This window comes from Aulostomus chinensis, chromosome 22, assembly GCF_037954235.1.
Source record: "Aulostomus chinensis isolate RoL2024-O1b breed Wild chromosome 22, RoL_Achi_v1.0, whole genome shotgun sequence".
Taxonomy (NCBI): domain Eukaryota; kingdom Metazoa; phylum Chordata; class Actinopteri; order Syngnathiformes; family Aulostomidae; genus Aulostomus; species Aulostomus chinensis.
Window position 1 is genome coordinate 7,916,297 of NC_141341.1, and position 24,595 is coordinate 7,940,891.

General features: G+C 41.5%; 2 protein-coding genes across 7 annotated transcripts in view; one reads left to right on the forward strand and one right to left on the reverse strand.

Moving 5' to 3' along the window:
• Positions 1-1,141: 1,141 nt before the first annotated feature.
• LOC147240597 (relaxin-3 receptor 1-like) overlaps positions 1,142-24,595 on the reverse strand; it is a 58,733-nt gene continuing 35,279 nt past the window's right edge. For 3 of the 6 annotated variants that reach the window (XM_086192971.1, XM_086192970.1, XM_086192972.1), the window contains exons 8-9: positions 3,461-3,580; positions 1,142-2,756 (exon numbers count right to left, since the gene is read on the reverse strand). In XM_086192971.1, the coding sequence (XP_086049097.1) occupies positions 1,437-2,645 (1,209 nt within the window). In that variant the 5' untranslated portion in view covers positions 2,646-2,756; positions 3,461-3,580 and the 3' untranslated portion in view covers positions 1,142-1,436. Of the gene's footprint in view, positions 2,757-3,460; positions 3,581-5,753; positions 5,883-7,104; positions 7,379-24,595 lie in introns of those variants that run through there. The other 3 variants (XM_086192973.1, XM_086192975.1, XM_086192974.1) reach the window with 3 other exon arrangements.
• On the forward strand, positions 7,598-24,379 carry LOC147240598 (zinc finger protein 516-like). Its single transcript, XM_086193868.1, has 5 exons — positions 7,598-7,852; positions 17,476-19,012; positions 19,648-20,919; positions 21,187-21,251; positions 22,195-24,379. Exons 2-5 carry the CDS (start codon positions 17,632-17,634, stop codon positions 22,243-22,245), a joined length of 2,769 nt encoding a protein of 922 aa, XP_086049994.1. The 5' UTR covers positions 7,598-7,852; positions 17,476-17,631; the 3' UTR covers positions 22,246-24,379.

Here is a 24,595-nt window from a genome sequence, read left to right on the forward strand (position 1 = left end):
GATTAGGGCTAAGATTGCAAGGCACACTGGTGTTAAGGTGCTTTAAGTAACCACTATGTTAATCATAATAGTCATATAAAAAGTGGTAGAGAATAAAATGAAAAAAGGGTGTGTCCTATATGTCCTGTCTAGTACAAATATCTGGTTCCCTTCAAGGGAATTAGAAGGGAATTAGCAAAGAAAGCCCTGAATTTTGCTTAATATAAAGAAGTCCTACTAATTTTGCAGTAAAATATTAAGGAAAAAAACAGAAGGCATTAAAATGCAACAAAAACAGGTTTACCTGATATTTCCAGTCCAGTGCAAATGCATGGTACTTATCTGGTCATCCATCCATCCATCCATCCATTTTCTTCCGCTTGTTCCTGTTAAGGGTCATGGGGTGGGGCTGTCCTATCCCAGTGGCTACGGGTGAGAGGTGGGGTTCACCCTGGACAGGTCGCCAGTCCATCGCAGGGCCAACACATAGAGACAGACAACCATTCACACTCACATTCACACCTACAGTCCATTTAGAACATCCAATTAGCCTAGTGCCCAATTGCATGTCTTTGGATGGTGGGAAAAAGCCGGAGAACCCGGACAGAACCCACGCAGGCACAGGGAGAACAAGCAGACTCCACACAGAAAGATCCCGTGCCCGAGCTCGAACCCGGAACCTTCTTGCTGTGAGGCAATAGTGCTAACCATTGCACCACCGTGCCGTCTCCTATAGGTCATATAAAAGGGAAATCAGTAAAAAAAAAAAAAAAAAAAAAAAAAGGATTTGGTAGTCGTAGAATATGACTAAAAGAATGAAGTTTGTACAAAAATGTTCACACAACATCAAAGATGCCATGATTTCTTCCAGAAAACTTACAAAATGTCATCTGCTCTAAACTGTAACTTTGTAAAAGGTAGTATCAGAAAGGAGGTATTTAGAATCTTTCCTTGACACATCCAGTATTCTTTATTTCTTTTCTCTAAATACCCTTTTTGTTCAGTAAAGAGTGGGAAGAAAAAACCTACATGGAATACAGAGAGACCTAAATTATTGAAGACTTTGAACAATTTTAGAACAGCCTGCATGGCGTGAAAGGTGAAATCACAATCAGAAGTGAAATGGTTAGATGCGGAAGAATTTTATTTAGGAATTATGATTCAATCAAAACAAAGACAACCATAATTCACACATACAATATTTCATACTACAGTTGTAAACATTTATACATTTGATATATACAGCAATGAAATACTGTGCTCATGTTAATAATGCGTTAATACTCCTGCAGAGTGGGCTTGTGAAACTTTGCCATCACCTGAATCAGAGCCACTCTAAGAGCGAAAACGGTAAAACACAAAAGCTACAGGTACATCTCTGCGCTGCAGCACATCAGTGATACCAGCCTGCTTACATGAAATTGAAGTTAAGATTTAAAGACCTTCATGACGTCAATTTACAGGTTGGAGTCCACTGTTGGCAGTGTTGACAGTGTTTCGTGTCTCCTGGTGTCAGTTTGGGTTGTTTGGCTGTACTTGTTGAGGGGAATGGTTAGTTGGCCAGCTTGTCCTGATCCCTCATCAGAGGTGATGCCACAAGGCATTTTGGACAGAACAGCCAGGCTCAGTTTGAAGAGCACGTTATGGAGAGCCGCTCTGTATTCTTTGCGAACCAGGCAGTAGATGACTGGGTTGAAGCAGCTACTGGTGAAAGCCAAGCAGTTGGCCAGGGGAAAGAAGTATGTTTGAGCCAAGTAGAATGAGGGACTGATATCAACAATGTCAAGTTGGATCAGAACACCCCAGAGAGTGAGAATATTGTAGGGAAACCAGCAGGCACAGAATGAAAGTACCACCACTGCCACAGACTTTGAAATATCAGCTTTTCGGCGAGAGTTACTGCCTTTCAGTTTATGCCGACAGAGGAAGCGCAGCAGAAGCAGGTAGGAGAGGATGATAATGGAATATGGCAGCAGAAATCCCAGCACCACTCTCAGGAGCTGGTTTATTCCAAGCCAGGCTGTGCCATCTGGGAAACGGAGCAGGCATGCTGTGTCGTTACCACTGCCCACACGGCTCAGATCTGCAAACACAGCTCGTGGGGTCGCTGCGATGAGCGCTCCAGCCCAGATAAAAGCCGTGGCCACATGAGAAGTGCAAGATCTTCTACACAGGGATGCGCTGGGCTTCAGTGCTGTTGCCACGTAGCAGTAGCGGGTCAAACTCATGGCTGTAAGGAAAAAGCAGCTAGCAAAAACATTAAGGCCAGTGAGTAAGGACACGGCCTTGCATGTGGCCAAACCAAAAGGCCAACTGTAGTCCAACGCAGTGTCAACAGCCCAAAACGGCAAAGCTAGAGAGAAAAGTAGGTGAGCCAGAGCCAAGTTAAACACAAAAAAATTGATAGTGCCTGCAGTGATGGTGTGAGTAGAATAGAGCAGGAACAACACTAGCAAGTTCCCCAACACTCCAGCAGTAGCCACAACAAAGTACACCACAGAGATAAGTATTCTCAGCCAAAGAGATCCATCATCAACTATTTCCAGCCCAGGGTAAGTGCTGACATTGTGGAAAATCAGGTGGGAGTTATTACAAGATGGGTCCGCACTGCAGCCATTCAAGATGCTGCTGAAGAGCTCAAGTCTCTTAAAGTCAGTGTGTGACATCCTGTTGAGGCTGTTCTACCTATTATCGTCTCCACTTGTCCCCTTTGTGCTGATAATGAATGAAAAGTGTAAGTTCTGGCTGCCCGTTCACTGGCTGACAGTCATCTATTCCTGAAAGGAAAGAGGAAATTATTATTACATAATGCAGTTTATGAGTAAATAAACAGATTAGTCTTGTCAGATAAACAAATTAGACCAAAGTGTTAACCAGAGAGTTAGATAATCCAATTTTGATGTCAAAGAATAAAACTTCTCCCTGGGAGGAATGTGATCGCATCAATACAAGTTTACTGAGTACAGTAGAGAATCAAGAGTACTTACTTTTTTCACATGATCGCGCAAATGCCAGAAAACCTGAAATATTCCTGTTCTGACGGGTATCGTGAAATATAAATATGATAACTGAATAAAAATTAAACCTTGCTGATTCTAAGAATGCATACAGTAAATGTGTCTTTGTATTCCCTCCCCTCTTATTAAAGTGGGAGTTTCTTTTGCAAATCATTTCTTTTTATTATTGATTCGCTTGCTACATAAGTGTTTAAATGGTTACTTTATGCTGTAGCTATATCAACACAAAACATGCACTGTATAAACCAGAGGGCAAACATTGCATTTGTTATCTATGTTGCCAAAGAACCGCTCCGTTAATCCTCGCACGTTATACGCATGCAAATATTTTTTTCTACAAGAATTTGCAGACCAACAATGTCTAAGGATACCAGTTCAGTTCGAACTAAATCAAATGTAAACCCGATAGAAAAAAAAAAGTTGATACGAATCGTTTCAACCACAGAAAATCGATAAAATCTTACCTGACCATCAGAAATCATGGTCAAGAGTCTACTTGCAGCCACCACTTCTGCAGCTCAACAGGCAACAGCAACGAAGTCGCCCACCCTGACTTCATGCTCCACCCCATCATATTCCTCACTCTGTATAATCAGACAGGAAATAACCTGAAATAGCATTACTGAAATACACAAAAGAACATTTATTATGATGGACAGATTAAAAACAAAATATATAACTACGACAAATTCAACTTTTTTTCCCTCACAGAAGCAGATCTGAATCAAGATCGTTACAATTAGGCGCTCCCTCTGGGTTACTGTTTTGAAACGCTCCCTGCTTTTCTTTATTTTTGGATTATTCTTCTTTGGCTGATTCAGCCTAAATGAATAACGTTTTTAGGGTTAATCATGGATCTGTATCTACACAGGCGGATGAATATAAACTGAGAAGTGTGTTATGTGAGGCTTTGAGATCGCAGTCTCGTGCGGAGGAGGTGTTTATTGAGTCGCTGCTTCCTTGCCATAAATATAAAACCTGCGGTTTGAAAGGACAGAATTTTCAATTCTGATGGGGTTTTTTATGCGTGAGGAAGATCTGCGAAACGGCGCCTTCTTTTTTTCTTAAAAAGGGGAGAGTATGAGGACATATAAATACCCCTTGGTCACCTGTCTAATTAAGTTATGTTTTGATTATTACCTCTGTCAGAGAAGTAGTGTTTTCTGTGCTATTTGTCTGCTTGTTAGCAGAATTATACAAAAAAACATGAATCTGATTTTTTACCAAACTCGACGGATGGATGCACCATAGAGCAAAGAAACCCCACTAAATTTCAGGGCATATTAATACAGCATATGATGGCTTTTAATTTATTTTTTCTTTACGAAGTTTGTGCTATTTGAGTAGCCTCGAGTTAAACCTGTTGTTGTGTGTTCATTTTAATCATTTTAAAACTTGTTGTTTAGGAAACCAGGCTCTTACTCAGCTGTCTTTCAGAGAAATTTCAGGTTTGTCACAGACAAGTTTGTATTACTCCATACAGACATTTATCTAAGTTTAAGCTTTTTCAGTTCTTGCGTCTTCTTTCATGAAAAAAATAGAACATTCAACCTAAAGTTACATTTCGGCGTAGCATTATTTTCTCCAGAATAAACAGTTCAATGAAAATTTAGAAGCCACTTTGGAGTTTTGCACGGAGGCTGCATGTCATGTGTTTAGGAAGAAATGCATTTTCTCTTTATCCAGAAGGATGTTTGAGGTTCTTTGTGCAAGAAGATGACAGCCACAGTTTGACACGAGCAGCGCATTCATATGCTGGGGAGAAAAATATTTCTGTGCTCACCAAAAACCAAACAAAAAACATCCCAGTTTAAGCATACAGGTAAAGAAATGCCAAGAAAAGGAAAAAGTACAAGGGGAGCAAATGTGATTTTTTTTTCTTCTCTCCCCCTGTTGGTTCTAATTATATCTAGGCTTCAAGATTAGATTGAGCTGCAAGGATGACTCTTCATTATAAATCGTTGATAGTGGAAAAAACATCAGCAGTGAATGACTAAATGAGATTAGGCTGGAATAGGCGGAAGAGTGGGGCAGCTGATTAATGCTGCTCTGTCAAAGCTGAGCCATCTCCATAAACAAGCCCAAGAAAACATGCAGCTCCCCGAGTCTTCATGTTTTCAACGCCAGCAATGTGGATTTCAGCTATCATTCACCCTATTTTTAGTGCACTGAACTGTAATTAGATGTGTTCTTTGTGTTTTGAACCTGTGCAGACTTGGCAGCGTCATAACATGCATGGTATGGTAGCATTGTAGCTTAGCTTCATTTCACAAAAGGTGGGGGAAAAAAAGGAAATGGAAATGCAGCCTCTGTCTTAAGTAAAACTAGAAATATTTCATTGCGGAAGTCACAGTGGCTTTTCAGATCATCCTCGAGTCCCTGGGGATGTTTGCTTTGTATTTAAAGAAATTCCCTCAAGGTGTTCCTGAGTTATCATGTTGAAATGAGGTGACAGTGAATTTGACCTTTGAGCACCCAAATCTTTACAGTTCATTCTTGAGTTCCAGTGGAAGTTAATGCCAAATCTGGAGAAGTTCCGTCAAGGCGTTTCTGAGATGTCACATAGGGGAGAACGGGGCCGACATTGTTTTTACACGTGAGTTAATGGTGACTTTGACCACCAAGAAAATTGTTTTTCTGCGGATCGCTGCATCTGCGTTCTACACTTGAAGACATTCCCTGAAGGCGTTCCTGAGATATCACATTCATACAAGGTGACAGCGACCTTCATTCACTAAAAAAAAGCAACAAAAAAACCTTCTCAGTTCCTCCTTGAGTATCAGAGGACGTTTGGGACAAATTTGAAAACTCTCTGTTGAGGTGTTCCTGAAGTATCACAGGACGGTTGGGTGGACATCCTGAAAACCTAACGCCTCTGGTCCACAGCTGCCACCGCCGCCGAGGCATAAGAAAACAGTCCGACACAAACAAAGTACAAAAACATCAAAAACAGATATATTAGTTAGTGTATTGTTACCCACAGTTGAGGCCGTTAGTGTCGTTTTTTTGTTTTTTAAGATTTACAAAACACAAATCAGCTTGGCGTGTGCACGTTATCTTAGATCCTTGGACTCATGGTGCAGACATATCTGAACATGCCACAGGAGTCGCCGAGGTCTGTGAGGAGACCGCATGTACGACAGCAACACGGCTTTATCGCCACCCTTCGTAAAAACTAGACACAACACCTCACTGTGTACAGAGGAGAGGGAGGCTGCAGGAAGGGCCTGCTGCAGCAGCTCTCTCCTCAAGTGAGCCCCCTGGTGACCAGCGTCTGCTCCAACAACATGAAGCCATTTGCTCATAACGTGATACATTCAGAAAAAACAAACAAACCGGCAGCTGTATTTTTGACATTTTCCTGCCTGTGCCATCAAATAATTTGCTACAGTTGAACATTTTGTAAATAATTACTTTTGATGGCGGCAGCTGTGTTGCTCTTGCATCTTTGTTGATATTCTAGAACCTTGTGAGAAAAATAATCTCAATTCTGCACACATCTCTCTTTTTAAAAAGAAAATTAAAACAACTGTACTAATGGCCATGACCGACAGTCGTGAATGGGAGAAACATATCGAGTGAAACCATCATTGACACTTAAAAAAAAAAAAAGATATGGAGCTGTTCAAATGAAATCTGAAATCATCGCATCGACATTCAAACTGCTGCAGAAAAAACAAGCAAGTGAACCTCCTTTGAGGAAGAAAGATCTGCCTTTATCCTAATACAAAACGGTGTTTCAACTATTTTTTTCCCTAAATTTCTTACTTAATTCTGCACATGCAACTGAAATGGCAACACTTAACATTTAGGGTTCGTTAATCACAACTAGTTTAGCCTCAGTTAACCATTAATTAACTAAATTGTCAAGGGACCATTCACTAATGTTCATTTTAACTCAACAGGTTGTAGCAAAGACAAGACAGAAAAAGTGTGTGTGTGTGTGTGTGTGTGTGTGTGTGTGTGTGTGTGTGTGTGTGTGTGTGTGTTGGGGTTAGGGTGAATTCTAATCTAAGAGATTATAAAAAGACAATAAGAGTATTGATAAATGTTACATGAAATATATGTATTTTCCTTAAGTGTGACCATACTACCCTTCCGTACTTACACCTGGCAGCTGAGTGTATTTTAGGTGGATTGTCCCTTTAAAGGTCCTAACATTTGGGCCTTTCTCACACGAGTTTTTCATTATTTTCATCCATAAATAGTCGCATTGACACAATAAGTGTGGTTCAAGCTACGTGAATTTAAGTCAGATGATCAATTAATTATTCTACTTTTTCACTAAGAGGACTCAGCGGAACTTTGTGAGCCTGATGGACACCGCCGACTACCTGCCGTCGTCGGGTACAGCAACAGCAACAACAACAACAACAAGAAGCACCCTTTTTTGTGAACGCAGGAAACTAAACTAACTGTTAACGCACGCGCGGCCGGTCGCCTCGCGCCGTCCAGTGAGACTGGAGATGGAGTCGCGCGCATGCAGAGATCGCTCGCGCCGCTATTAACGTTAATAACGTTGTCTCTCGCGTCACTCACGTCCTCGCCCCCCTCATTTGCATCGCAAAAGGACAAGGAGGAGGGGGGGAGGAGGAGAGGAGGAGGAGGAGGAGGAGGAGGACGGGACTGCTGCGGTTCAGGTGCACCGCTGCCGCTGTGATTGAAAGCTAGTGAAGTTCCGTTGCTGCAGACGAGAGGTAGCACACACACGAGAGGAGGAAGAGGAGGAGGAGGACGTGTGTTTATCTGCCCTAAAAGCAGAAAACAAAAAAAAAAAAAAAAAAAAAACGTGGTTCGCCATTGTTTTATGGGATTTCTCCAGGAGCGACCTGCCGCCTCACGTTAACCCCTCTAAGGTAAGAGTAAACGTCGGTTAACTAACAACAGACAAACAGAGGAAGATGTTGAGGCTAGTTTACACGCAGGGTGTGTGTGTATGTGCGAGTGTGTGTGTGTGTTTAGGAGTTGCGAAAGTTAACTACTCAGGATGTTCTCAAGTGTCCTGCGAGTCGTGTTGTGGGGGCAACTCGACAAGCAGCGTGCACCCTCTTCTCGTCATCTTTTATTGGGCTCTTATTATCGTCATTACGGCTTCTATTTTGCACAGCTGTGTACGCGGTCAACGCACGCAAACTTGCGGTTAGTGAGTGCAAACGGGACAGACAACAAGGCTGCCATTGTACCGGATCAGCGATGGATTAACGGAATTCCTTTTCTCTGCACTGTCTGAATGGCCTCCAATCTCTCTCCGTGCTCCTGCCTATTTAGGTGTCACATCCTGATTTTCTAGCTGCGTGTAATTGTTAGACAAAGTCAGCTAAAACACCTCCATCACACCGGAGATGTCCGACTGTGGATGGGACAGCCAGAACATAGTCATCAAGGCCTGTGGCTCAAAGCTGGGAATTAGCAAACAGTAGTAGGGCGGTAACTAAAAATGCTCATCATTTACTCAAAAAAAAAAAAAAACCCCAAAAAAACAAAACAGAAAATACTTTTTTTCTAACAATTTCCCAAGGGGTAAAGAGACAGATTCTTAAACAAGCAACTAACATCATTATTTACTAAAAGAAAACAGCAAATGCTCACATTTTAAAGCTGAAATTGTCAATGGATTCCCTTATAAATGTCATTGTAAGGTGATGTCATTCTGCTTTTCACCCAGACTGCATAGAGTTAATGAGCCTGAGAGGACAAATATGTGTCACACAGGTCTTCAGGGTGTTTGTCCGCCCTTCTCCTAAAAAGACGTTGCCTCATGACTGATCATCAGTGTAACCACTGGTGGGTGATGGTTGTTATTAAGGCTGTGAAACATGATGATGACAGGGCTTTACTTGGTTCTTCCCAGACAATAAACAAGCATAAACCCAAATTATCAAATGTTTACTCCTCCACACTCCTGTACACTTGCACATCATACACCATCCCAAGCACCCCCCCACCCCCCACGCACACACACCCCACCCCCTCCCCCCTATATGTGGCCAACCAACATGTGGGGAGGTAATCCCAGCTATTAGGGTAATCTCCTCAGCATGACGATCAATAGGGGAGGGTGTGTGACAACTACCAGACAAGAGTAGCGGGGGGACAAAATTTGGGCTAAAGAAAAATGATTTAATCATGGAGATTGGGTCAGGAGACTGGGGTCTGTCGCTGGACAGAGGGGGAGGGGTGCAGACACAGCGTACAGGAAGATGTGAGGGGCATCTCCACTTTGGGTAGCTCTCCTGTGTGTTAATGGTTTGGAATATTGTTTTGCACTCTTACTCAAATAAAAACAAGTGTCTGCACATTGGTAGACTCATTGCAGGATTGTGTAAATGAAATGTAAATATTTTTGGTAGACATGATTTGATAGAACTCACTTGCTTACAGCAGGATTCAGCGTGGACTAAATTGCATTTCAGAATCTGCAAGTATGTAAATAGCCTCTGCTGAATGAAATGAAAATGGGATTATTGATTATTGAAACCTATTTGGCTAAAGGAAAGGAGTGACAGGCAGTGGAGAGAGAACTGTTCCATAAAGATTATTATGCTGTCGCTCCTGGGAATCCATTGTACTGGAGAGAAAATGCAGCACGTTCTGCTCAACAGTCAATAAGTCAAAAAAGGTTTTGGCACACATCTATGTATCTTTACTTCAAAACTCTCAGATGTTTTATCAAAAAAACTTGAGGAGAGTTTGAATACACTTTATTTTTTTTAATAAAGCAAGTGTATTTATAGCAAATTTTCCTACACAGGGCACCCTTAAGTGATTCAAATGAACAACATTGACGGACTGTAACAATACAAGCATGGAGTTTGGATTTAAAAGTGCACGGATTGCCTTAGGTGGCTAAACACGGCTCCAACACATTCGGCTCTACCCCGGGAACAACAAGTAATCCTGATTTTCGTCCAGATATCCACTGATTTAGTTGTAACATTTGATACGTTCGGAAGTAGGTTGTTATCTTGAGCTGGAGTTTTGTTGAGGGCCTCTGTAACAATCCTGGCTGCAATGTTCCGTATCATGCTGATTTGGTAAATGATTTGATACCACCTCTGACTTCCAGGACTGAATGAGGATAATGCAGAGGTTTCTAGCTTGATTTTTGCCTGATATCGGGTCCAGGACCAGAAGTTCCATGACTTAAGGCCTCTTATCTCTCCCTCACTGGTGGGATGCGTAGCATGTGACAGGTGGACAAACTGAGATTTACGATTAAATCAGAGAAATCTCTGTGTGCCAAGCACCAAGTTTGAAGTCTGGCGTCTAAGGGGGTTAGAGTTTAGGGTCTGAGATGACAGTCATAATTTTGAAAGGGCACACAGTTGCAGACACAATGTTACCAGACAATTTAACATTTATTTGCATCTAAAGTTAGTGCTGGTCATTCCACTTAAACATCTGGTAAATGTAACTGCATTGCTAAGAGTCTGAAATAGTAGTATTTGTATGTAATGTGCATACTCGGAGCGTGTATTTTCTCTTCTGACATTACCACTCAACAGGTGCACCATATAGTAGATTCTGTTATTTTGGTACAATGCTAGCTGGGACTAGAACCACTAGCATTGTCTCTGCCCTAAACCTGAATCAGTTTGACCTGTCCCATGTAGTACAAAGAAATCTGATTCCATTCCATATTTCTCTATTGACAAAAGTATGCAGTTGGAAAATTTATTTTTGTAATATTTGACAGGAAAGCCTCACTGGTTTCAGCTTTACAACTAAAACCTTGAGCTTTTTATGCCCTAGAGAGCTGCAGCAGGAGGCATTGTTTTTGGGTTACCCATCCCTCCATCCGCCCCCGTTCTCCTGAACATAACTCAAGAACGCCCTGAGGAAATTCCTTCAAATTAGACCCAAACATCCACTTGGACTCAAGGAGTAGATTTTGGTCCAAGGAAATTTTTAACACAGTGATAATTTCAATTTTGCTACAAAACACTTGATCATGACATTCCTTCAAAGTTCCCTCTACTATGGACTGTAGACAGACATGAATGTAATGAATGCACACAGCCACAGGCCAGAAATTCTAGCTTCTCTTCGAGATCTTTGCAAACCCAACATTTACAAAGCGGTACAAATTTGTCTCTCAGATGGGTATTTTTCATTTATTTTCTTCCATTTGATATACAAACAAGTAATCTGCAAACTGTTATTCTATTAGATGATGCCTTGTGTTTCGATGCATCAACACATTATTTATATCCATCCATCTACCGATCATCTATCTATCATCCATCCATCTATCTATATGTGTGTAGAGAGAGAGAGAGAGAGAGAGATATCTCCAGTGAAGGAAGTGGAGTGTAAACACTGGCAGAATGTCCAGATGGAAGATGGCAGGGATGAGTAAGGCGTTCACAGATCCCTTCTGTTTGGCCCCATTGAGACAGAGAGAGGCGAGATTGGATGAGTCTGAGGGAGTCAGGTTACTATAGCCCCATTCTACTCCCAAGAAGCGCTGGTGTAAAAGATGCAATACCCCTATGGGAAACCTAATCCAAACCCTGCTGCCAGCTGTCATTCTCTAGCTCCAGGGTAAAATCGCTGAGCACGTATTATCTTACCCTTCCTCAAACATTACCTTAATCATAGCAGGAATTATTTTTTTTTGCCCTCATGTTCTGTTCTACAAATCAGCCATTTAGTTCGACATAATTTGACTTTTGATATTAGGTGTAGAGTGTCAAAACAGCAGCTTTTAAAACCTATTAGACATCGTAGATTCTGCTTTTAAAATATCAAAACAATTAGTGCAAAATTTGCCCAGTACCAGGTCTTAATGGAAGTAATAGAAGAGGAATTCAAACACTCATAATAAACCACAACATTAATCCATACTGTAGCAATAATTACATCTGCACTAAAGGTTTTGTGTCTGCAATTCTTTGAAGTCCTCTATTGAAATGAGTAAACTGGAACAAATTCTGTTCATTTGACCAAAATTAAAACGGAGGTGCACCAAATTCGGTAGGTTCTACTCTGCCTGTGGTGAATGGTTGAACTGAAACAGAACTTTGAATCTTACTGAAGTCATGAACATGGAGAATTTTTCCATGGAGACTTAATCAGATAAAATTGTTGGATTTCAAGTCTCAGTTCCTCAGTTAGACTCAAAAAAGGTCAGATGATTTTGAGCTGAAAGAGATCATAAATTAATCAACTGATGCCTTTGTTCTTCAAGAACTTGGCACCATTATCTTACATTTGCTTGACTAATGATGGATTAGGAAAATAATCAGCACATAAATCAAAAATGGAAAGGTTGTTTTATGGTATCATAATATAAGTCAGTGGTGCATTCTTTATAATTGAATCAGTAAAAGCAGTCTGTTGGTTTGTAACACGTATTTGTTATGCTGCATGAAAACATCTTGTATATTTAATCTGTATTAATATGTTGTGTTTACTTTGATTACATTGGCAGTGGAATTAAGATTTATGCCAGATTAAATAAAATCAGTGACAGTGCTGAAATGTACATCTGATGGAGTTAGCGGGGACAACTGAAGATTACAGGGAAACTGATCAAGTAAAAGACAGAAAGCAAAGTGATAGAGAGACATAAAGAGAGACAGTCAGAGCGAGTCTGAGCTGACCTTGCCATGATAATCTAATCCCTGTTGAGAGTGCTTTTTTTAGAGAGCAAGTTAATGCCAGCAGATTATACTCCAGTGTCTCCCACACCAGCCAATCCACACTGAAAAGAGAGTGGGGCCGTAGTGGATCCTCAGACCTACCGCAGTAGGAAAACACAAATTCAATAATGAAGGAGGCACTATACACCAAAAATGGTTTTAAAATAATCTCTACTCATAAAATCTCTCTTCATCTTTGATTTTCTGCTCTCACTGGCAGCAGATGTTTTGCGTCTGATGTCTGCATTTGGGATTGCATGACAATATTTTTTTTTAGACAAACTGTTACCATTTCCCAAACAGGTAAAATGTCTGCTTGTATTCCTTCTCCTTGTGTCATCTCCTCGCCCATCTTCCTCTCCTGTGTGGGCTTTATTTCTCTCACAAAGGGGCTTCCATGATAAAAGGCCACTCATGGAGCAGCCCATCTAATGCTATGAAGAGTAATCCCTGTATATGTTGTGTAACCGAGTGGAGAGTTGGACAAGGAGGGGGATGGGAATGAATGTGTGCAAGTTTGTCCATGCTTGTGACTATTGAGCTCATGGCTGTCTAATCTCTTAGGTACAAGAGGCTGTTCGCCCACATTAGTTTGCTGCTTCAGTCTGTTCTCTTGCTGTTAAGTCATTCTAGGAACCTGGCTGACACTGAACACTATCTATGGGTTATGTGCAAGTTGATAGCTGGCTTTGTTTAGGTAGTGAGGTATGTGCCGGTCACATTGGACTCATTACAGTGTAAACATACAACACAGGGAGGTGTGTCCCAAGCTAATTAAATAGTAGGGAGTGATGTAACTTTTGGTTTCTGCTCCCCAAAGTCTTGCAACACCCTAGCATGCACCACGTCCTTGTGCGGTTTACACTCAGGTTTGTGTAATTCCCAGTTGGCTTTCTTTGATTTGTATTTGTATTACTTTTGTATTCACACATATTTTTTCTGTTATTGTGATGCATATCTTTCATTTCCTGATAGTGTTTCTTATGTTTACTCTGTTTGCACAGTAGTCTCCCTCGTGTTTGATTGGATTGACATGGAGATGCGCACTGACCATTTGAAGCCACACCCACAAGAGGCAGTGACACACACTGAGTCAGTCTGATACCTCTGAACCGGATAATGGCCAGCCTCCCCCTTTTTTTCATGAACGTATTTGTCAGAATTTATGGTATTTTTTGGATGCATGTGTTGTTTTTTTATTTCTGTAAGTCTTTTTTTTTTTTTTTCCACAATTTCAGGTCACTGTTGTGATAAAGAGTAAAAGGGAGTCCCTGCGATTGACTGGATACATAACCAACTAGAAGAAAAGCTGCTGTGTTATATTAGTGATGTGTGTGTTGTTGAGCACGCTAGCCTGTGTTAGACAGTCAGACACCTCAGACAAAAACCTGCTGACTCCTTGTAACATCTGGAGGGAGTCATGTTGATCTGCATCAGTACTTTTCGTGTTGACTAAACTACTGAGGGGAAAAGAGAGCTATTTGTAATTTTTGCCCTTTTACTTGTCATGTAACATATGAAATCTTGCATGTGTACACACTTCAGAACATTATGAAGGAGTTATCAGAGTGAGAGTTTGCAAAATAAAACTAAAAATTAGATGACCATCAGATATTTGGCACAGAAAATTATATTCTGAGGAATTTTTTTGAGCCGTCTACACAGACATGTTTTAGTAATTTGCTTTAAATCCAGCAAGACCTAAAATGTAATGTAAAGTACCTTATAGAGAAAAGGGAACGCATAAACAATATAGTCATTTTATCTTGAACACAAAATCGAGGATTTTGCAATGGTAGCTTTTGATAGTTATTCAAAATCAATCGTTTTAGAAAACAGTGCTTTGATTTGGTGGAGAGAGGAAAGGGCACAGCAGACAAGGTTTCTTAGATTTAGGAAAGCTGCAGGGATTATTTGAAGATGGGGGTAAAAATCCTGGAGAAAAAAAAAGCCTCCCTTTGTATTTAGACAACATTTAAAAGCAAAGAAAACATTCTCAATCTGCGTATTAGATTTGTTTCATGCCTCAGTTGTGTTTGCAGCTGATGAAAACAGACAGGATTATTGGACACAAAATAGTAGATGCGAGTTGAGGCTTAGTGAGTGACTATGGCTTTGAACACTAGCATAAGGACAGTCACATGCTATCTCCAGTCAGGGGTATGTTGGCACAGGCTTGTTACTGGTTGTTGGAAATATTTGGATGACTTCAGCTCTCACACACTCACAGTCATGGCACACACACACACACACACACACGCTCAAAAATGTCGCCTATTCCACTGATTTACATATACAGTCTGATGTATTCTGGTGTGTTGCTTTGGAATCAAAGTGAATTCAGGGATGAGGCTATTTCCAGTCCCTGGCAGGAAATTACACCCACAGTTTTGGTGCAGCAGACAGTGTGCACACATACGACTCGCCGACAGTGGATATTTTCATGCAAGAGCACACACGCATCACAGCACACAGGCTCTCAGCATCAGTGCCCTAACCATAGGGAGTTTGTGCTGAGCTGGTTGGGACGTCAGGATGAATCAATGCGAGGACAGCTGACTGGACATGCCTATTCATCTGCCAAAGAAAAGAGAGAGAAAAGGGGAGCGAGGGATTCTAAAAGATATGAGTGAAGCCCCTGGAGCAACATGTTTAGCTATCTCCATTACTTTACAGATCTTTCGAAGGGTTTTCAGTGTTCATAGAATGAAAGAGGTGAAAAAAGATGGGATTTAGGGAAGTAGAGGGGAAAAAATAGAATGCAAAATTTGTTTTATAGGATTAGTTTTTAATTAACGATGCAAAATAAATCCTGCTTTTAGCAAACAAGGACTGCACAAAGGAAAATTTGTATATTATTTAAATGAAACTAGAATACTGCAGATACAAATATGAACACAGACTCAACATGTAGGCTGCTTTGACAATGGCGTAAGCTCATACTGTAGTGGCGCGGCTAACTCCATACTGATGGCCTGTTTATTCCCATCTGTTGCCCTCAGCTCTGACTTTATCCCCATTGTGTTAACTCATTACATTCGCCTTAACCTTAACCCCCTTAATTGCCACCCTCCAGTTTCTCTTGCACATCCTCCCCCTCTTGGAGACAGTGTGCCACATTGCCCATATACTAATCTGATGGCGTCTGCCTAGCAAACACCTGCCATGTCCAGAACAACCTCCTAAACTCCACCCATTCCAGATACAAAACCCATCCCAGTATGAGAGCACAAGCAGGCCTCACATGCAGACAGATGTAACGCTGGATGCAGATACAGATAATTAGACAGACAACCTCATCCCCTGAAAATCATACCAGAGGCGGTCTCTTTTTTTCCAGCCTTTATGTGTTTGTGCACCTAGAGCTTCCTCACATTCAAAGACTGACAAGACAAGTAGGAGTTGTCTGTTGTCCTGTCTCCTTGCCTATGTCGAGGCTGGGACGTGTAGGCCGAGGCCTCAATGCTTTAACAATAACTCTCCCGACCCCCCAGTGTGGGCTGGAGGGCCAGACATGAGGCGATGTGACAGTTCTGGTGCGGCCAACACAATAGCAGGTTTTACTTTTTACTGCCTGGCTGCGTAGGCCACAGAATACTTTCTTTCCCTATAACAAATGTTTGCCTGAGGAGCATGTTAACCACACTAGCTTGTGCTATAGTAGTAATTTTTATATAGTGCACAGCAAAACTTTTTTTTTCCTGGATGATTGTGTTGTGGGTACAACCAGATGTCTCAGAGGTATTTGGGCCGTATATATCAAAGTTCTCTTCCTGGCTGTTGCAGTTGGACCCCAGTTATGATGGTTTTGTAAATGGGGCATTTTTCTTTACAAATGAAAATGGATGATGAGTGGAAAGGAAGAACATGTAGCATGCTTTCCAATCTGTCAATGTCAATGCTTCCCCCAGAATCAGGGGTATTTTGTGTGTCTGTATGAGACTTTCTGAAACCAAGTTTGTTCAGAATGGATTATTGATCGTGAATTCGAGTGTACTGCCCCTGAGGGCTCATCCTAGTTGGCCAGGAATGAATACATCTCTTCATGCTTCGCATCACATACTCTATTTAGACAGAGGAAACCAAGGACACAATCACATTCGCTTGTTGAGACACAGACCCTTGCTCTAATGCATACAGACAGGCATCGCTCAACTAGTAAGGGACAAAGGTTATTCTGGAGTCTTTCTGACACAGATGGTCCTAATAGGCTATCTCTCCCAGTGCAAGGTTTATGTTTTCTCCTCCACATTACTGCGTGAAACCCCCCTATGTGTAAGTGAACTCTGCTGCAGTGTGGTCATAATGAGATATGTGTCTCTGGAAGCACTCTGTGGACAAAGAAACAACAACTAAAGAAACAAAGAAATATTTTCTTTGACATGTTTTTGTCATAAAAATACGGTACTTAAACCATACAATGGTGACTGACAGCTAGATGGTTAAGTACCGTGTATTGCATTTTTTTTCCTTATGTGGCATAATTTTAGTCTGCCTGAATTACTTTGTGTGAATCTTATTTACCTTGGTTTCCTTTAGTCTGTGTGGCAGTCCCTTTATAAGGCATTAAACAAACATGCCACTGGCCAGATTGTGGAATATGTTTTTCTAATATTTGTGCATGTTTTGCATGCTTAACTTCTTATACTCCATTTAGTTTTATTGTTTACTTAATGGAAGTATAAAAATTATGTAAAAGAGCTCCAGATGTGCTGCTTAGTGGTGATTCCCCCCCCCCCCCCCTCAATAATGTGACTATGTTTCATTGATTTGGACTGTTTAATTTTTATTTATTTATTTTTTTTACTAACTGTAAATTCTTGTTCTGTTTACAGGCTCTCTTGCCAAGAGTGTGCAGCTTGCTTAAGGAGAACATTCCCTCAAATGTCAGGATGACACCAAAGCAGTGATGGTTTCCGTATTTTTTACGCCCTGCGCTGAGAACTTACTGACTTTTTGAAAACTAACTTGGCATAGTTTTTCACAACTATATGTCTAAACTGACCAGTGCTCCAGGAAAAGTAATGGAGACAGAGGAGAAGGAGGATGTACAACATAAATGCACAGTAAATGCAAAGGTAGAGACTGAAGCAGATGTCCCGTCCGGCCACACTTGTGGCGTGTGTGGTCGTGGCTTTCCTCTTCTAAGCTCTTTGTCCCAACACATGAGGAGACACACTCGGGAGAAGCCATACAAGTGTCCGTACTGTGATCACAGGACGGCTCAGAAGGGCAGTCTGAAGGCACACATCCGAAGCCATAAACTCGGTTTATTCAGCCAGAACCTCAGTGACAAGGAGGGGGATGGAGTTCAAAGGAAGGAAGAGAATGCAGAGGTAGCTGATGACAAACCTGAAATCTTTGGCACATCTGACAAAGGCCATAATGTCAATGGGAAGGTGAAGAAGAAAGGAGCTAAGAAAAAAGTTAAGGGTAAAAGTGGAGTTGAGGTTGATGGTGGAGCTGATGATGGGCCCTTTACCTGCAGCATTTGTAGCCAAGTTTTTCCTCAGGTATTACTCCTTAAAACACACATGAAAAGGCACCGCAGCACCCAGGATCATGGTTGCCGGATCTGTGGACGTCGCTTCCGCCAAGCATGGTTCCTCCAAAGTCACATGCGCATTCACCGGGTTAAAGCTCACCTGCGGGGGGGTAAGAGCAATGAGCCCCCCTCCACCATCAATGGGGTTCCTCAGGACCCAGCATCACTGATAAATGAAGAGTGCCTCTATGAGCTTTGTGCTGGCTGTGGTAACTTCTTTTATGACCGCAAGACATTGAATATACATGAAAAGCTACATAAACTGAATCACAGCCACAGTCAGATTCAAAATCTACCACAAGAAGACCTTGAACCCTCTGAGTTGAACATTGCTAAGAGGCAGTTTTTGGAAAGCCTGAACCTCACATGTGTTGGACCTAAGGCAACCCCTGAGGATAAGAGCCTGGGCAGGCGAATTCCAGAGCTTGATCCGGTTTGTAGCTACCAGGCATGGCAGTTAGCCACAAGGGGACGACTAGTGGAAGCCACAGAGAAATGTCTCGGATGGGAGGAGAGACTTGCGGATGCTGAGGTGGCATATGACATGGAGAAGGGCGAGTATGTACCACTGAAGTCAGAGAAGAAGAGAAAGCAAATTGACACCTCAAGTTCCAACATGAAGAAGAAAAAAGGTGACACAGCCCTTGATCACACATCAAAAAGTTTGGCTCACAGTAAAGGTGTGGAGAAGAGGATTTGCCAGAAGGACCGTATTCTGTTGAATGGACTTGGGCATGCCTTTTATGAGGCACTACAGACAAAGAAAGTGAAAGAGGTTGGCCTCTCACCTAAACAGACCAGCAGCAGCAGGAATCAGGACCAGGAGGGTAAGATAGGTGTGCCACACAACACTGCTTTATCCCTTTTGTTGGAACAGTGTATTTGTTTCTGTTGAGCGCTGCGCCATTCTGACTAATTAAAGCAATCAAATGTCATGTTTGTAGGCATGTGACTGAACTGGAGAAAACAGATTCATTCAATGTTCAGTCTATCATTCATAAACACAAACGAGGACCGAGTGTCCTTGTGACATTGCTGTGTTGCTGTAAGTCAAACTTACCAGGGCAATAATGTGGAAAATAAAGCTGGCTGTGGGTGGTTTTGGGTGGAAAAAGCGCAGGCCATTAAAAATTAACATTGTAGTGTGGATAAGGGAGACCTCTTGTGAATTTGGAGGGGAATTACATTGACTGTAATTGTTACAATGTCAGGACAGTGACTGTTTTCTTATCCAAGGGAGAGAGGGGGGGGGGGCCCACAGCAGACATTAGAAAAAATTAACATGCGTATTAAATATCCAATGAAAATAGTTTGTCTATTATTCATGAATATACACAAATATTCAGGTATGATGATATCACTTCAGTTTTTATATATTTTTTGATCACTGCTTGTGCTCATGACTCTTGTTTTAAAGTTGGTCTCATCAATTCAACACTGTTTCCTCTGCTCCTGCCTACAGATAAAAAGCCCTTCTTCTGCAAGCACTGTGATTTCTACACTGTTGATGCCTCACTACTCAGGTCACACTTGCACATGCAGCACCAGGACCTGCTGGGTCCCCTCAGCAAACAGAGCACCATTTTGAACAACGTTAGCCAAAGTGGCTCCAAAGCCTCACGATATATGGACTACCTCAGAAACAGGAGTGTGTTGCTTAGTCAGTCATATTGGAATCCCTACGCTTGTCCGCTTGGTCAGGGGTCAGCAGAGTCAAACATTAAAACAGAAAAGTCCAATGATTCTGAGGTCAAAGGGCAGGGACAAACACGCAGTGATGCTGGCAGTCTTCTCAACTTGTCTGCATTACCCTCAAGCAAAGGAGATGGAGCTGTAAATCATCCGGTTAAAAAAGAGGGCCTGGTGAAGCACCAGTGTCCGTACTGCTCTCATACCACCAACTACCCAGAGGTACTGTGGATCCATCAGCGGGTGTCACACAGGGTGGACAACAGCAGCTCCATGGCACCTAAGTGGGCACCGTGTACAAACAGCCTCAAGGGTTTAAAGACCGGTGTGGCCCATTGGAGGCGCACCGGAGCCCCACCATTCCTTGAAGGCAAGGACTGTCCAGCTTTACCTGCTCCCAGAACTCAGCGCACACAGCCACCAGGTATCACAATCCACAGCAGTAGCAGCAAAAACTCGGCCCCTAAGACTCAATCGTCTGTCCCTAAGCCCAGACATCAGTCAAAGGACTCCCGACCATCAGACAGGACAAATTCCCGTGGGAGAGGGGGACTTCTACCTCAAAAGAAGTCTGGTGAACAAACCCGGGCAGTGGAGGGGAAGAGTGGCAGCTCCAGCACACAAGCTAGTTCATCAGGAACCACAGCACATAGCAGGAGTGTCTCTGGTCTCCAGCCTGTTAGCAGCCCCAAACATCACAGAGCTGCAGTGGAGGGGAACTTCCCAAGAGAGGGCCTGGGTTTTATGTTGGCTCGAAATAACAGCGGGACTTCAGCGAACACGTCTGCAGAGAGACTCCATGCCAACAGGCGGTCATGTGACTCTTCTCCGGTTCCTAAGGGTCCTGATCTTTGGGCTGCCATGAGCATGTGGGGGCACAAAGCTTATTTAGAACCACTCCTTTTTGCTCAGGGAAAGAGTGAATCAACGGGAGAAATGCCAATGGACATTGATTTATTGAGCCTCATGAAAAATTACAGTCCCCATGATCTGGCTGCTCTCTACCAGCACTGGGGGTTTGTTGACCCCAGGTTTGATCCACAAGGTGAGAAGCAGCTTGGTTTTGGGTTTTACTAAATGCTCTATTTTATATCAAAGCCACCTTTGATAAATAGAAATCTAAAAATTAGAAATCTAACCAAAAAAAATGTTTTTCATATCTTGAATGAAACAGCACACACACTGTGGATTTATACAAGGATACTCAAAAACAATGACTGCTAAAAGTGCGATTGGCTGTTTTTTAAAAAAACAAAAACAGATTCTTAAAATATCTGAAAGTGATATTTATGATGCTTCTGTCTTTTTTCAGCAATGTTGCAGCTAAATGGAAATTTTGGAAATGAAGTCCATTCCTCCTCCGAAGCTTCTAAACAAGTAGGTTTACCTCTGGTTTGGATTTAATGCAAGGATGGTTGAAAATAATAATATAAATACATAAAAAGTACATTTCAGTTTAGACTTATTCAAAAACACAAACTAATTTTATGCATCATTTCTGCCAGTTGATTGACAGGTCTTTCAAAACAAAGTCCTGAAATCCCTCGTTCCCACGGCAGTAATTTTAATTCATTCTCTGCCTCATGTCAGTATTTGGTCAGTTCAGTCACCAGTCATCCCTGTGCACATGTGTTTTTGTGTGCGCGCGCATGTGTGCGTGTGCGTGTCAGCCTTTGCAACCTGTCTGGTTCTTCCCTCTCATCTTCTTATTGGTTTATTAATGATTCTACTTGTGTCAAAGTTTCCATCAGACCATTCCAGGTAACATAAAAGTTCTTCTAAACTGGAACGAGGCCTAATCCAGGATTATGACACCACGATAGGATGTTTACATGTATAATACATAACCCAGACACACTTGTGAGTCACTCCTGCATTTCATTTGGGCGTCATTACACTACTTAATATAGGCTGTGTTAAAAATGACTTCAAATACTATAAATACATGTAAATTTGACCATAACTGTTGTACCTGCAAACTTAATGTGAATTAAATGTTGAAGCCAAAAATTCCCAAAGCCTGTACTAACTTTAAAAGCCTATAAACCCTCAACTGGTGCTAAACTAAAACTACCATCCTGCACTGAAAACTTTACAAGCGCTATAAAATTAAAACTGTAATTAAAAATGCAAAGATACTTCGTCACCCAGAGTTGTGCCACCCTGATACTCTAAAATCACTGCCATATGATATGCCATGAAGCAGTGAAATTGTTGCTCAGCTGCGAACTGAATTCTTGTCTCTCAGTTTGTTGACATTCAGCATGTGCACACACATACACAGGCTGATCTAACTTGACTCATCAAACGTCTCCTGCAGGTGAACAGCCGCTCCACGTCATCCTCAGGTTCCCTCCATAAAGGAACGTGAAGGTTCTTCATGCTCCTGTCAGTTTCCAGCTCGCGCGATACGAACTGCTGAACAAAGAGGCCTGCTGTTCTCTAAAAGGAACCAGCCATAACTCCTGAAGACGGAGGCACTTGATTATGCACAAATATGCAAAGAAAATGAGGTGGACTGGATTTATTTTGTCATATGGTTGTTTCATGTGAAGTGTTATGCATGCTTTCTGTTTGTTAGGAGTGTAGATTTGTTAGCAAAACAGGCAGGGAGACGAAGCATTTTATGAAAATGAGGTGTTTGCTTTTTGTTAAAAATAATAGTGCTCTTGTATGAGTGGAAATAAAATAAATAAAATGTGAAGTTACAGTTGCAAAGACAAAATCTTAGCCCTAAAATATATGCTGGTTTTTATCAGCAAAAGAATGAAAAGGTACCAAATCTTAGAAACCAGGAGGCCACTGAAAGCATTTGAAAACAGTTCAAATGTAGGAGACCAGAAAAGATTTTTTCCACTTTGTCTCTTCTTGTTACTGCTGTATGTCAGTGCAGTTTCAGTTCTTGGCGGAGCAGGAGAATATTAATTGCAAGCAAGATACTGTGACTTAAAAGCCTGTATTTACCAAATGTGTTAATACATGACCAGTTCTTTCTTGAAGACAGCGTTAGCAGAGTGAAGCCGTCACTGACCACATGATCTGTTGTTGTGTGTTGCGATAAATGGGGCTTTGACAAGTTTGACACAAGAAAATACTGTGCTTCGTATAAGCTATATACTGGAGTTGTTTACTGGGGATGGGAATCAATGAGATTTACCATTAACAGGTTCTGCTTATTGAGTCTGGTTATTTTTTTTTCTGTTTAATTTGGAATAATGTAATTATAACAGGCCATTTCCCTGGGTAAGGAAGGCTCTGTGTCACTCATACGTACTTTACAGTTACCATCATTTTGTTGAAATTACAACTCGCACTGTTGTCATCTGTCTGAAGCCACACTTTCCATCATTTATTCCTTGTCTCAGTTTAATTTGATGCCATTATTTTGCAACGCGACTTTCCAAAACATCCCAGCATTCATATGAAGAATCAGAGGCCTTCCTGTCCCTGTTTGTTAAGGTGGAATTCTTGTAAAGCGTATTGTCTCACCAGAAGTCGCTGTTTGATGGTTTAACTAGAGATGGATCTTAACACAAGCCAGGATCAAGAACTACAATCTCTGCAGTTTTCAGTCCTTTCAGTAGCCTCAACTCAAGTAGCTCCATATGCGTTTCTCCTCAACATCACAAAGATCATTATTCTTTGTACTAAGACACATCTGGGTTGCAGGACTTTATTTGCTACATAAATATTACAACACATTCTTTAATACGTGACTGTAAAAACAACAAACCTCTGCCTAATTTCACACCCAAAGAAACCAGGATTTCTCTCTGCAGATGCGTCCCAGATGATTAAACATGTTACATTTAACTGCCTGAGTCACCAGATCAATTGTAGAGGTTGTTTGTAGGGGAATAATGTAGTGCTGAAAGGCATCAGCTTTACTCTTGTCTACCCCAACCTTCCAGTTCACAGCTCCAAATAAACCTACTCGATCCATCAGCGACGACTACGGCGACATCAGGTTCTAGGATGTGTTGATCAGGATCAAATTACATCCACGTCAAGCAAAGATCTTTATCAGCTTACACAACATCGTGTATGACGCTATCGCTACAGTGAGAGGTGCAGAATCACTGACTGAAAGTTGATGACCATCACTGATTCCAGATCTGTCTAAATATCCAATGAGCAGTGTAAAAAGTGTACAATTTAAAAGTTCTCCCTCCAGTAAGAGAGAGTGAGAGTGTTGACATTTACACATTCATGCTAGCTATGTAGCAATGTGATCCTTAGACATAGAAGCTGCAAATGTCACTTCTACTGATGTCACCCTGATTTACATCAGTTTTAAAGACTTTATTTTTTCTTAACTTACCCTCTTCACATTTCCCTGTGTTTTTTCTGTTGGCAGATTAATTTAGGATCTGTATATTTTAGTTTTATTTCAGTGTATTCATCTCCCATAGATACATGGTCTGTGTATTTGTACCAGAATAAAAGCCATCAAATTCTTGGGTGATTTGGAGAATACATACAGGTGGTACTGACTTTGATATGTGTTGGGGGGGGGGGGGGGGGGTCGGGGATTTTTGATAAATCGTAAATGATAGTTTTATTTAACGCTATTTTTTTTGGTTCTTCGTTCGTTCCGAGTGAAATTTAAACACTCCTAAGTACTTGATATTTGTAGTTTCGGCTTAAAACATAAAAGAAAACAATGAAAGGTTTTCATTAACACTTTAGGAGACAAGGGTCAGTTGGGGGAGGTTCTTCTG